Source organism: Acartia tonsa, chromosome 8, assembly GCF_053477335.1.
Source record: "Acartia tonsa isolate MP-2025a chromosome 8, ASM5347733v1, whole genome shotgun sequence".
NCBI lineage: Eukaryota > Metazoa > Arthropoda > Copepoda > Calanoida > Acartiidae > Acartia > Acartia tonsa.
The window spans coordinates 9,449,378-9,463,558 of NC_137267.1; the positions used below are offsets into that span (position 1 = coordinate 9,449,378).

At 32.0% G+C, this 14,181-nt stretch overlaps 2 protein-coding genes and 1 long non-coding RNA gene across 4 annotated transcripts in view; 2 read left to right on the forward strand and 1 right to left on the reverse strand.

The window, feature by feature from the left end:
• LOC145325682 (carboxypeptidase B1-like) overlaps nucleotides 1-3,490 on the forward strand; it is a 7,430-nt gene extending 3,940 nt beyond the window's left edge. Inside the window, exons 4-6 of the mRNA XM_080168636.1 lie at nucleotides 1,204-1,314; nucleotides 2,765-2,807; nucleotides 3,405-3,490. Coding sequence (XP_080024762.1) covers nucleotides 1,204-1,314; nucleotides 2,765-2,807; nucleotides 3,405-3,490 — 240 coding nt within the window. The remainder of the gene's footprint in view (nucleotides 1-1,203; nucleotides 1,315-2,764; nucleotides 2,808-3,404) is intronic.
• A 611-nt stretch (nucleotides 3,491-4,101) lies between these two features.
• Nucleotides 4,102-5,961, forward strand: LOC145325401 (uncharacterized). Its single transcript, XR_013881472.1, has 3 exons — nucleotides 4,102-4,134; nucleotides 5,108-5,185; nucleotides 5,374-5,961. It is a non-coding gene; the product is annotated as an uncharacterized LOC145325401 (long non-coding RNA).
• Nucleotides 5,962-6,531: 570 nt separating this feature from the next.
• The window catches only part of LOC145325954 (purine nucleoside phosphorylase-like), a 38,656-nt gene continuing 31,006 nt past the window's right edge, over nucleotides 6,532-14,181 (reverse strand). For both annotated transcript variants that reach the window (XM_080168979.1, XM_080168980.1), the window contains exons 6-12: nucleotides 11,735-11,824; nucleotides 11,053-11,120; nucleotides 10,350-10,434; nucleotides 9,809-9,932; nucleotides 9,198-9,247; nucleotides 8,073-8,147; nucleotides 6,532-7,784 (exon numbers count right to left, since the gene is read on the reverse strand). In XM_080168979.1, coding sequence (XP_080025105.1) covers nucleotides 7,698-7,784; nucleotides 8,073-8,147; nucleotides 9,198-9,247; nucleotides 9,809-9,932; nucleotides 10,350-10,434; nucleotides 11,053-11,120; nucleotides 11,735-11,824 — 579 coding nt within the window. In that variant the 3' untranslated portion in view covers nucleotides 6,532-7,697. The remainder of the gene's footprint in view (nucleotides 7,785-8,072; nucleotides 8,148-9,197; nucleotides 9,248-9,808; nucleotides 9,933-10,349; nucleotides 10,435-11,052; nucleotides 11,121-11,734; nucleotides 11,825-14,181) is intronic.

The window sequence follows — 14,181 nt, forward strand, 5'->3', positions numbered from 1 at the left end:
AGTAGTGTAGGACAGAAAAGTACCCTATGTCCAAAGCATCTAATTGTGCATAGTGTTAGATCTCTAACATAAGACCTAGGCACAATTCATGCTAAGTACTAAGGGACCTAAATTTAAACTACAATGCATGCTAAATTAACTAAGATCATTACCTTTAAGCCAGGAGAAGAACTTAATAGTTCGAGAGTCAATGAATAACTGAGATATTTTAAGAGGTGCAAGTTATAACAACAACTATTTACCAGGATCTAAGTCCTTGTCTGTTTAATAAGGTGTTTGTATGTTAAACTTGTGACGTAAATGAAGCTATGGCTATAGGTATACTTAGTATTACATAATGGTTACATGATTACTTTAACAATAGATATAATGTTTTATATAAGCATATAACAATATTCAATCACATACAGATTACCGTGATTAGGCTAGTATTACCCATATATGGTAGTATATTGGTAATAATAGACTTGTAAATGCATAAAAATACATAAAAAGTGCCTAAGGGCTGACCAGAGTAATTGTGTCTTGTGCCTGAAGTGCGCGCAATAATTACTAGGGCCTGTCAATCATTATTCAGATCAAAGTTTTATATGGTGTTAAATTTATAGAGAATATAAATAAAGTGAACTAGATGCGAAGCGTTTCTATAAGAATCTTGTTTGTACGTTTAAAGAATTTTGAAATTTGGATATCGCATCTCCATAGTAGTTTGAATAGCAGGGCTGCTCAAGAGTTCTATATTTGTCCTTATGGCCCTCTTTTTACTGTATCTGCACTATATTTAACCTCTCCTTGTTTTCACATGAACCAAAGTAAAAAATCAGATTTAAAAAACTGTCTGTAATAATATATTTACGAGATAGACACAGAGGTGTATTTTGGTATGTAATGTACCTTTATATACATTGATAGTAACTTGACAAAGTGTCTCAAAAATCAGCCATGTGACGTCATAAAAATTAGAGAGATGATAGGAGAAGTGGAAAAGAAAACCCCTAAAAAAGAGATGGATAATCACTCATTTTTATGACGTCAATTGTCTGTTTTTTGAGACACTTTGTCCAGTTACCCATTGATACAGTGTTCCTAATATTAAATAAACAACTTAATTCTGTAAAATTATTTTTAAGCAAGTTTTCTATCCAAGAAAAGATCTATTTCATTGGCATTTTCGGAGATTTAAAAAAAAAAATTTCCTTATAGGCTATAAGAGATTTTATAGAGTCTGAACCTGGCAAATTTGTATCGTACCTGGCTTTTCATAGTTTTGGTAACAAGATTCTCTACCCTTGGTCATATACTGACAAAGAGGAGGTACGTACTTCATTTTAAAGTAACGAAGCTACCCTATAATTCATATATAATGCTTAATTTGTCATATGTATTTCTATAACGTGTTACATCAATTTATACAGTACAGGCTAAATTTTTTTAACAAATGTTTATAATTTTGTTTATACTTATGACATTTGTTCAAAACTAATTGTAATTTCAGTGGCGTGCGAAGCAAGTACGTCCAATAGGGGAGGGGGGGGGGTTAAAGTGGTGATTACCCCCCCCCCCCAAAAAAAAAAAATAAAAATTAAAAGCTAGGACGTCCGTGCCTATATAATATAAAGATTACCCCCCCTCAAAATTTTTAATTTTTACCCTCCCCCTAATGAAAAAGCTTGGACGTCCTTGGTGGGAAGCACTTTGCTAAGGGGGGGGGGGGCTCATTTTGAAAATTTTGCATTTTGATTCTATACGCCAATTTAATTTCTTCCCAGGGACGTCCAAGGGGGGGAAGGGTTGATTACTCCCCTCCCTTCCAAATGAATTTGTGGGTGCCGAAATTTTTTTAATTTTTACCTCCCCTCCCTCCTAAATAAAAAAGCTTCGACTTCCTTGCCTATATGATATAAAGATCCCCCCCAAATGAATGACGGGGGGGCAATGGAAGGGCGTTTAAGGTGTTAGGTGTGGTGGGCAATTACCTCAAATGCCCCTTGGTTCGCACGACACTGTGTAATTCATTAAAATTTTCATTTGTTGAAAAAAGGAAAAGGAACACGGCTACTAGATACGTACACATATTACTATTTTTACATCTAAATCTGCCAACAAAGAACCAAAAATAAATTTTAACAATATGGTTTAAATGGTATTCAAACATCCTTGACCTCAACAAAGTAATTGATAACATTCGGCATTAGCATTATTGGTAACGTGACGGCTTGCTGTCTCGAGGAGGTGTTGGGTTCGAGTCTTGACCACACCACGTTATAACAGAAACGGTATACCTACTGCTGCTGTGTAAGGCATGTGACATAACTTGTAGGATAAATATCTTTGCCCTTAAACAGGTGCACGACATTCCCTTGCATAATTGGGTCTTCAAGACAAAAGGTCTTGCGGTCAAAGGGTTAGTTGTCTGAAGTGCGTTTGACCATATAATCTTGTCATTGTTAAGGAAGATTTGGTTCAGAGATATATGAAAATAAGATCCCGTCGTCTCTATAGGATAAGGGTTGGGCCGGATATCCGGTTTTGCTAGATATCCGGCCATTTTCAATATCCAGTCGGGTACCGGATATTGAAAATATCCGAATAACGGATATTCGACTGATTTTTTTATGCCGGATATGCGGTTATCCGGCCGTATATCCGGTACTTTACCGGATATCGAACGTTGGACAGAAATCCGTCCCAACCCAATATAGGAAATATAAAGCAATGATGTTATTGTAAAAAGGTAAAAACTGATTCTTTTTTATTGTTTTAGATAAAAGATAGAAAAGAATTGGATAATATTGGAAAATACTTAGGTAAGGCCAGATTTTAAGTTTAATAAAAAAAATAATCCACTATCTGTCCGTCTGTCATTTTTTGACAAAGCTCATATTGTGACGTCATAAATTTCGGGAAAGGGAAGGGAGAACCCCATTTCTCCCATCTTCTTTTTAGAGATTTTCTTCCCCCCTTCCCTTCTCCTATCCAGAAATTTATGACGTCATAAGAGGACAATATATGTGCTTCGTCTTTTTTTGGCAGTGGCGTACACAGTGAATCACCAGAATGGTGTAAAAAAAGGGAAAGGCGGGACTTCTAAATTTAAATTTTAAGGTTGACACCCTTATACAACACCCGATATTGCTTGAATTTTCATGTTTTACAAGGAAAATTTCATTAAACCTTCTTCCAAAATAAGCAATAAAGTTATTTTTTTTCAAATTATTAAAGTTTAAATTTTTAAAATTCTTTTAGATTAAAATCTATAGGCATTTTTTATTACTTATGAACTTGCCCTATTTCATTTATCTATTAATTAGGAAACACGCTTGTTTTACTTACAGACTAAAAGACCAAAACTTTTGACCTAAAAATTATCTTTGCTTAAAAAAATGATTAATATATGTTCCTAGCTAATAGCATACGTCACGCGTCTGGTGGAGAGGATCTTTACCAAGTTGGGCCGTCTGGCGAAAGTCTTTACACAGCTGTAGGTTAGTATTTTCGCTAAATTTTGCTATGTAAAAGAAGAATATTGATCGCAGTTTTTTTTTCTCAATTATTTTGAGAGCAAGTGGAAACAATCACGAAACCTTTATAAAATATATTTTAACAAAATCTTTCTTAACATTGTTAAATTTTCAAAATATTCCAAAGAAACAGGATCTGTGTGTGTGTCTGTACCGAATTATCTCGCTAACCGCTGAACCAATCTGCTTTTCCTTTACAATGTAGCTTCTTATAGTTCCTGGGAAGCTTTATAACTATTTGGAGAAGGGTACTCCCCTAAATTATTTTTTAATTTTTATTTTTTAAACTAAAATTAAAATGAGGTCGGGGTCGAATTCAACCCACAACAACTGAAGTGCCCCTGGGGACATAGCAGCTAATACATTCTAAGAAATAATTAACATCGTTCAGTAAAAGATGAGTTTAGTTTATTTTGTTTTCTTCGCATACTAGTGGGTGAGCCCATAGCTTATAGGGGTACTGTTTTTAAAGCAAGAGGGAGGGCTCAAAACTTAATAAATTAAACAGTTTAAAACCATAACGAGACCAATGTGAAGCTTATCTAAAATTGAAGAATTTTGATATTTTTATTTTGTTTCAGGGGGATTGGGCAAGAGGTTCTATGGGTATTAAGTAAGTTTCAGCAGCAACAATCTATGTTGGTGTGTATGCATTGTTGAGAAAGCTCAAAGTGTCATGTGTGACGTCATAAAAATCCATCTCTTTTTTTTTGGGGGTGCTCTTTCCCACTTCTCCTCTCATCCCTCCTTTATAGACGTATTTTTACGACGTCACACATGACACTAAGAGCTTTCTCGCATTGTTTTGCCTTCTTGCTTTTTAAAAGCGAAGCTTTTCTATAATTAGGGTCGGTCCGTCCGTACGTCCGTCCGTGTTAGGCATGTTAGAATTATCCTATCGATTTCAAACTTTGCATGATGATTCCTGTAGTAGTTAGGTACGATTTAGAAAGCGTAGCAACTCTATAATCATTACCAGAATGTCCGTACGTCCATTTTAAACATGTTGATTTTTCTACTTTTTAAACAACAAATTTTTATGTGAACTATTTATCCGTTTGATCTGATTTTTGGTATATTAATTTCTGAGACAACAAAGAACAATATTACAAGCAAGCAACTCTATAATCAAGTCCTAAAAATGTAAGTATGTCCTTAAACATTATCCTATATCAAGCAGTTTTTCAACAAATTTACTTACAATTTTGCTTTGACTTTTATACTTTTATATTCTGATTATTCAGTTCAGACACTATACAAGCGTTAATGTCCGTTTGTCCTACCGTTTCAGTGCTTCGCTTTTATGGATGTTGTCATCCTTGTTATATTGTTTCCCCTTAAACTATTATTCCTCCCTTTAAAATAAATGATAAAGCAGCTACTATATATAACAAGAAATTACTGAATATGTCGTAATTATCTATACTATTACTGTATTACAGTTCACTATTCTTTTTTATTGAAACTACTCTAAATTACTTTTTAGATTTATCTTTTTTAATGGTACAATAGTTTTATTTTCTGTACACTAAAAATAAATTAAAATATTAAAAATTATATAATTTTGATCAAAAAACTTATTTTAGATATGTGTACCTTTTTGAGCTTCCTGGCAAAGACCGTGGATTTTTACTACCAAAGAAATGGATTTTACCGGTTGCAAGGTTTGTAATTATAGAGTAGCTACTCTACTGCAAGTATATTAATTGGTTTGTTGCATGGTGGGAAGGGACTGTAAATTACACCGGTACCCAAAGTTTTAAAACCACATTATCTTATTATTATAGGAAAAGTTTGGGGAGACCCGGTACCCGCTAGTATATATTATTTTGACACCCTAATTTAATTTTAGGACGAACGTGGTTGAAGCAGTAGCAAGGCTGGCAAGACTTATCACCAAAAGAATTTAAACAATACTGGCGCTTTCACACATAGTGCCTATTGAGCATTGATAAAACCCATCATTATATTTAAATAATGGTGATTTCATCCGATTTTAAATTTTTTTTGTTTAAAAGTATGAAAATTAGACGTAGACCAAACTGCATTACTTTTGCACCACTTTTGACGTCATATTCTCCATCTCTTTTTTTGAGGTTTTCTTTCTCACTTCTCCTCTCATCTTCCTCATTTTATGACGTCACAGGAATCAAAAGTGACACAAAAGTTATGCAGATTGGTCTTCGTCTGAAAATTAAATTTCCAGGCTATCTATGGGATTTTTCAGAGTAAAAAAAGTATGGTAAATTACCCTTTTTCATTTTGATATATCTTAGCTAGTTCTATGGTATTTTTGCTAGATTTTTGAAATATTTTTAAAAGCGAAGCTTTTCTATAATTAGGGTCGGTCCGTCCGTCCGTCCGTCCGTCCGTCCGTAACGGATAGCTTTTTTCGTTAATTTAGGCATGTTAGAATTGTCCTATCGATTTCAAATTTTGCAGGGTGATTCCTTTAGTAGTTAGGTACGATTTAGAAAGCGTAGCATCTCTATAATCATTACCAAAATGTCCATACGTCCATTTTAAACATTTTGATTTTTTTACTTTTTTAACAACAAATTTTTATATGATCTAATCAACTGATTGATCTGATTTTTGGTATATTGATTCCCGGGACAACAAAGTATGATGTTATAAGCGAATCAACTCTATAATCAAGTCCTAAAAATGTAAGTATGTCCATAAATATTATCCTGTATAAAGCAGTTTTTCAACAAATTTGCATAAAATTTTGCTTCAACTCTTATACATTTATATTCTGATTATTCAGTTCTGACACTATATTAGTGTTAATGTCCGTTTGTCCTACCGTTTCAGTGCTTCGCTTTTATGGATGTTGTCATCCTTGTTTTATATAATATTATCGAAAAAAATTTAATATTCATTAGGCATTCTTGTGTTTATTGTTCAGAGGTTTTAACTGAATTCTTTTTAAATTTTCTATGCTTGATTACTTATTGATATATATTTTCATCCTTGTTACTATTGTAATCATTTTCTAGTCAAATAATGTTTTCAATCTTTTTTTTTATTTACTGTATAACTTAAAATGTTACAAAATACATAGTTTAATAAAAACATATAATACAAAAATAACAATAATGAATTATAGTATTAAGTGTTAAATTATGGTAAATTTATATGTAAAAACTGGTTTAAAACTATACATACAAATACATACATTTTTTGATCTAATAAGTTAAAAAGCTCAATTTCTAGAAAGAGTTTATAAAAGTAAAAATAGAATATTGATAGAGATAGTTATTTTAATTTCTTGAGACTTTAAAAAAACAAAAAAAAAACATTTAATACTTTTTTATATTAGAGTAAAGTAAAAACTGTCTTAAAAGTAAAAATAAGATGTCTTTTATTCAATAACTCACCGGATTTGTAATATTTTAGGCAATATTAAAGTAATCATTTAAATAATTATAATGTATGATAACGCAGCTCCTATATAACCAACGTATTTCCGTACTACCTTCTTTTGCGACGCGACGGTAACTATAAGAAAAGTCATAATGACTTATATCATATTAAATTATTATTTTCTGCCAGTGAAATAATACGCAAATTTTACTTCTTTAGCTTGATATTGCTGCGTTACTTTGAAACATATTTATCCTTGATAATACATTAGTTCTCTAACAGTGCCAAAAAACCAAAGAATATTTACTTAGGGTGAATTCAAGACAATAGTAGAATTTGAAGAAAAATACATTATTTTCTTTTTCAAATTTGGTCCCAACAGGAAAAAAACATTTCTGTTATTATAAATTTTAAACCCTTAGTAAATATACCTTGATAAAATAAGTGCTTTCACAAGAAATGCCAGTGGAACACTGAAACTCACCTCCCTCATTTTTGAAATAATTTAAAAATGGAATGCAATTTTTATTATGACTTACCCTTGCTGGGGCACTAACCCTACGGGGTCTACAGCAGCGGTATTTTAACCCTTTGGGGTTAGCCAGTACACAAAGTAGAAAACAAACAATAACAAAAACTATAAGCCCTCGCCATATTTTTAAAGATGAGGAGGGGTGGTTCTCAGCTCAACAGGCACTGTCAGGGAAAACACCAATAAAATATTTGGCAATTTAATTTTAACAATATTTTGATTTAGTTGTCTTAAGTAGAATTAATACAGTAGATAGGGTTGCCACCATTGACACATTATTTTTCCATTGTTGCCATTTTTTGAACCATTAGTTTTACAAATTCTTTCAAATCTTGGGCTCTCTGCTTACCAACCTCAACGACCTAAACAGGTTTTAATTAAATAAAAAATAGTTGTAAAATTTAAAGTATAAAGAGTATGGATAAGACAATCGATAAATAATTTATGAACATCTAAAATCACTCTTCTGTAGATTAAAATCAATGGTTGAAAAGTTTGCAAACTACTAGTATGTTGATCTAATCTATGACAATTGAATAATAGTACCCAATAGTGTTAATAAAACTTTGGGTACCTGTGTAAATTATAGTCCAATGTCCCATCCCTCCCTGGCCTAAAAAAAGCATCCCTTATAAAAATAAAACACTAACCTCCTCGTGATTTGGCTTTAAATTTGTTTCATAATCATCAACACATAGATTTGTTATTAAACTACAGGCGAAAACCTAAAAAAAAAAGTAAAATAAAACTATTGAGTAGCTTTGCTTTTATAATTGTAGGTAACCCAAGGCAATAAAATGCAGTTTAAGATGAAGCAGTTTTATTAGCAAAGCTACTCTGTAAGTTTTAATGTTAGTAGGTATGTTAACTAAAAAGAAAATAAGTTCTTTCTGGCTGATTAATAACAAACGGACACATGTAATTTTAAAAGTATTTTTTTTTCAATTAAGACTCTAGATTTCAACGTAATTAATATGATTAATGAAACCAACAGTTTTTTGCACTCCATTTAGATAAAAAAAAGTAAACTTGTTTAGATAGAAATTTAATTGGGTAAATCTTTAAAGTCAAAACAATAACAAAATATCTAGTTTTGCTTTTATTGCCTCCAGCGATTATTATTCATTTAGAAATCAGTTTGGAAAGGTTAAAAAAGACATAATTTTTCCTTACAACCTTCTAAAAAAATTGAGCAACGTGACTAAATTTGCAGGACAATATATTCACCCCTGACACATGTGTTAAGTCGACACCCTCGCCACCCTTTATAATTCATTCAATAAGTTTAAGGGCAAATAACCACAAAAATAATACTATAAATTTTTTTAGTTAATAGTTAATGCTAAAAACTGTTTGTTTTTGCAGATTTCAGGAAATAATATTCTTTTAAAGATATTATAATACTCAAGAAAAAACTAACATAGACAGAAAATGTGGGCTTTTTATAGGTTATTTTAGGTTAGGTTAGGTTATATTGGGTTAGGTGATTGCCCCACAGGGTTAGGTAATTGGCCCCGCAGGGTTATAGCCCCCCCGCAGGGGCTAGAAATAGGAGAAAAGCTACTGTGAAAAATACGAAGAATCGCCCCATAAGGTGCGATGTTACGAAAGGGACTATACCCGAAAATGTTCTTAAAATAGTTTGGAAGGGTTCCTGTATAAAAAGTCTAACAATTGCAAATTCTTAGGATCAAATCCTCATCTAAATCATAAAATTATATTTCTTTTTACCCAACCCCAACGGGACTATGAAATTGATAAGAGTGTATTATTACCTTAATTCCACAATGGTGAGCCACTAAAGTTTCTGGTATTGTACTCATACCTAAACAAATACAAGTATAGGTTTATAAAAGAAATTATATTTGATAATACTATGTGCTGTCACTCAAAGTGCCGTTGAGCACTGGATCACCCCCTGCCCCCTTCCTTAGTTTTCCAATAAATTCAAATAAGGGGGGAGGTGGGTTCCCTATGCCTGAGTGATCCCTTTGGGGGTTCATAAACCTGCGGGGCTACCTACTACGGAATATAACCTAACCTACCATGATAAGTACATAAACACTCGAAAAACTAACCCACATTGTCCTCCAATATTTTCAATGTAATTTTTAAATATGGATGGTAGTTTTTGCTCAACTAGGTACTTTCAGGTAACGCTCCTTAAAATCTATATAAAAAAGGCTAAAAAGTTAATCACAGTTGTATCATTCAAAAGCCAAAATAAATTTGTAGAAATCAATCAAATGGAAAAGTGTATTTTTTTCATACATATAATCAAATAAATGCGCTAAATAACATATAGTCTTATTTTAAAGTCAAATACAATCGCGACAGAGTTGATCTATAATCTTTGTTTCATTTCAACTGTAGTATGGTTGTTTACCTACAGAATCAACTCCAAGCAAGCTTAAAAGTTTTAATTCAGCCACAGTTTCATAATTAGGGCCACCAACCATTGTGTAGATTCCTTCCTTCACCACTGAGTCCAAATTCAATTGGTGGGCCAACTAAAAAAGATTTAGGCATTCGTTACTTAATCATAGAACACAAACAAAAAACTTACACATGAAGAAGTAAGGATATTACCTATTGAAAAATAGTTATGTTATGAAAAATATGTAACACGAAGTACCAGGATAAAAACACAGTATTTTACTTATAACTTTTCCGGCGGTCAAAATAATCATTGAATTCATACTTCATGGTACTTTCCCCCAGAGCGCCTATATCTAGCACTGCCCTTTTCCCCCTTCCCCAATCTCTTACTTTTAATTTCTTTGAAAATTTGGAAAGACTTTATTTAACACTTACCTTTGCAGAAAAACAACTTTTAAGGCATTTATAGGTTGAGACAAAATACAGAGAAATACAAGTAATTTTTGAGCCCTTCAGTAATTCAGCAAATGAAAAAAATGTATATTTACCTCTTTAGCCAAATCTCTTAATTCTTTGGAATAAATATCATTAACTGGGAAAAATCTGTCACCAAATCGGTCATCATTCGGTCCTCTAAAATATGAATATTAGTTTGGAGCCTTTTCTTTCTTTTGGGCTGTCTGTCCGTCTGTACGTCTGTACGTCGCGTCCAACCGTCTATATTTTTCACATGTAAATTTTTTGGCTATTTTGACAACTTCTTAGGATATGAATATATTGTAATTGTAATTACTAGTGCAATGAGGCAAAATATGTTGAAAGCAAGCATCTTCTAATTATGTATTTACATAATTTTTCATAAGTGAAGCAACTCTATGTTTGTTAATGTTAGTTTGTCCATAGTCCAGCTTGAGATTCGTTTTATAGAATACCTGTTTTTAGTGATTTTTTTGTGGGGGATCGAACCCCTAACCCCATCCTCAGCCAATTTTTTTATATTTTATTTTTTTAAATTTAGGGGGGTTTTTTTTTACTTAGGGGTGATTTCTCTTGGGAGGGTGGTGGTACTCTTCCCAAAATAGTTATAAACCTTACCGGGACCTGTTAAGGAGAATCTTATCGGTTCAGCGGTTAGCGAGATCCTTCGGTACAAACATACAGACAAACACACAAACCGGAGACAAAGAGACAGATAGACATCCTGTTACTTTATGATAAGGATTTCTTCAAGGTTAAAAAAAACACTTGTACCTGAGCGGGTGCTGGCAGGAAAATCCAGGTAGATTAATGTGATCCTTCAATATCATTATGTCTCCAACCTAATACAACATAGTACATAGTTATATCTCGCATCGTATTATAAACAGCTTTCCGCGGATATAGAATGTACAATCATAAGATTAAAACCAGTTTTTTTAACCCCGAGGGGCCGAAGGCACAGGTTAAAAAACTGGCCTTAATCTTATGATTGTACATTTTTATATTCTTAGAAAGCTGGATATAATACGATGCTAGACATAGTTTTTTCGTATGGATGAGATCCGGTTCTTATCCACCAGATTCGAATGAATAAGAGAAAATATGTTACTATAGATAAGCAAAGAGTAATTGCAATATATTTCGCCCCTGGTAATTGTTACTATGTATGCCAGAAAGAAGGGTTGTCGATACCCCCTGAAAAAAAAAATGTAAAAGGTATTCCTCTTTTCCTCATCCCCTCATGGTTCAAAATTCTTACAAACCAGTTGTACTGCCACTGATGCACATTGCTGGAAAAAAGAACAAAATACTAGGTTTTGATTAAAAGACTGTAATCTTTTAGAAAGTTTTATTTTTAAACAAAGATTTACAAAAAAATTATTAAAATTCAGTTAATTTTAGGAGTTAATATTTTTAAAGCCTATTTACAGAGTAGCTGCGCTAACAAAATTACCTTAAATGTTTTGTTGAGGCCACCTCCGGCATTTGTAGCAATTAGGAATTTAATTCCAACTAATTTCATCACGCGTACGGGCAGTGCAGTCTGAACAGAATATATTTCTTAAATAAACAAATAGATAGACGCACATTGTGAATTATAAGATCATGTATGTCAATTGGTTAAGGAAAATTTAACATAAGGAACGTATACATATACATTATACATCCCCAATTTCAATTAACAAAATTTTTTTTTGTAGATTTAAGTTGTTGATGGAAACGTTTGGACACTACTAGTATGTACCAACCAATTCAGTTTTAATAATTTACACAAGATTTTTAAAAAATTATATTCAGCTTATTTAGTTCTGACACTTTACAAGTGTTGATATTCGTTTGTCCTATCGTCTGATTTCAGAGCTTTGCTTTTAATTCATTAAAAATCTGCTAACCATTTAAATTTAAAGGACTGCCAAATATCTCTAGTTATATACAAGAAAAAGTTTCTAAAAAAATCCTGTTTTTTGTAATTTAAATTCTAGAAGTTAAAAGTCAAAGAATCAAGATTTTATTTCATCTGAATTCTAAATTGAAATGGAATGTGTAATTACATAGAATTATCTGATTTGCAAAAGTGAGAAAATTAGAGGGGGATAATTTTCAAGGAAAAGATGCATCAAGAATATTGTCATACAAAGCAGCTTATAGCAGCTAATATATAAAAGCCTAAGATTGACTATACTGTAGACAAATATGAGACATTTGTAGAATAATAGATATTGATGGAAGCGATTCTTAAAATTTTGAAGAAAATAATCGTAATTTTTTCTAATTCTTTTTGAGTTTGGTTTTCGGCCCCACGTGGACATTTTCTGCAGTTCCCCGTAGGGGTAAAAATACCTTTTAATTTAATAATATCATAACATGCATATAAAGAGTTTTTTATTAGTTATCTGAACATTTTAAAATCAAATGTGACAATTAATCAATGGATTTGTTATTACTTGGATCTAACACCAAATTATCATGTACTCTAAAAAAATGTAGCTGGCGAAAATAATGATTCCCTCCCCCCATTTCTACCCTTTACCCATCTCCTCCCGTCCTACTAGATGAACGAACTAAACAATGTTTCATGTCAATGTAAGCAACCTAAATTTCCTGTCATAATATTCACGTATATTTTATATCCATTATTTAATCACTCTATAAATTTACAAATAAGCAGAAGTTGGCTCTGATTTACGATAGCTTGTCAAATATTGCTATACTACGTTTAAGAAAAAATACAATTAATTAATAAATCTTGAAGATGAAATGAACTTTTTAAATGCACTTAACTCCTTGTGCAATATTATGTAAGATAAATAAATGTGTGTATATGTAATAATATTTTCCGTATTATACATTACAATTCATTTTTCTCATCATAAGAAAAAAAACAATTAAATGAAGAATATGTATACTTTTCGTCCAATATCCCAAATTCATTACACAGGATGATATAGTGTATCAGGTTGATTTAGTGTATAGGAAATACCTAACATTAAAGTTATTTGCCTTATTGTTAACATAACTATCAAACATAACTGAATTATATAATACTAGTGGATATGCCCCTTTTTTAAGAATGGGTTACACACTTCCCAAATAGCTATAAACCTTTCCAGGACCTATATGAAGCTTCTTTGTAAAGGAGAACCATATCGGTTTAACAGACAGAGATCCTGTTACCTTTATATTTAGGATTATTATTTCTATGCATGCTACGCATTACAAACTAGGATATACATTTTGTTTTCTGGAAAAATATCTACGCCGTAAATTGGCTAAAATTTAATTGATTACTAAGTCCTTGACAGCTTTGTTCAGGAATCAAGTTTTATCAATTCTACGTAGAAACGTCAAATTTGGCTGGAAGAAATGATGCTTATCAAAATTGGCAAAATGTCATTTGTCTGGCGGATTGGCCATAGTAACACAGCTACTCTTCAATTCACTTTTTTGTTTGTCTGTCTATCAATCAAATATTTCTTTTCTTTTAATTAACAATAGTATTCTGATATGACTATTTGCTATTGAAGAACTTGGAAAATTGAGAAAAACTAAAAAGATTTATGACTGTACTGTAATATGAACCTTGACTGTCAAAATCAGATAGTTCCAACTATTAGCGAGATCTTGTGGTACAAACAGACGTTCTTTCTATTTTATGACAATTTAAATTACAATGAAAACTAAGGAAAGGGTGAAGTAACTAATTGAGATTAGTAAAAATTTGCAAAATGTTGGGTTTACTCAAATAAATTTAGTAGAATGAATTTGTATGCAGTGTACACTAAAGCTGCCTTATTTCGGATATTGCCTCTCTTGTTGTAAAAAACTTGAATGTAGGTTGAATAAGTGGGTGTTATTATCTGAGCATCTTTACCAATAAAAAAAACAAATGTATATATTGTA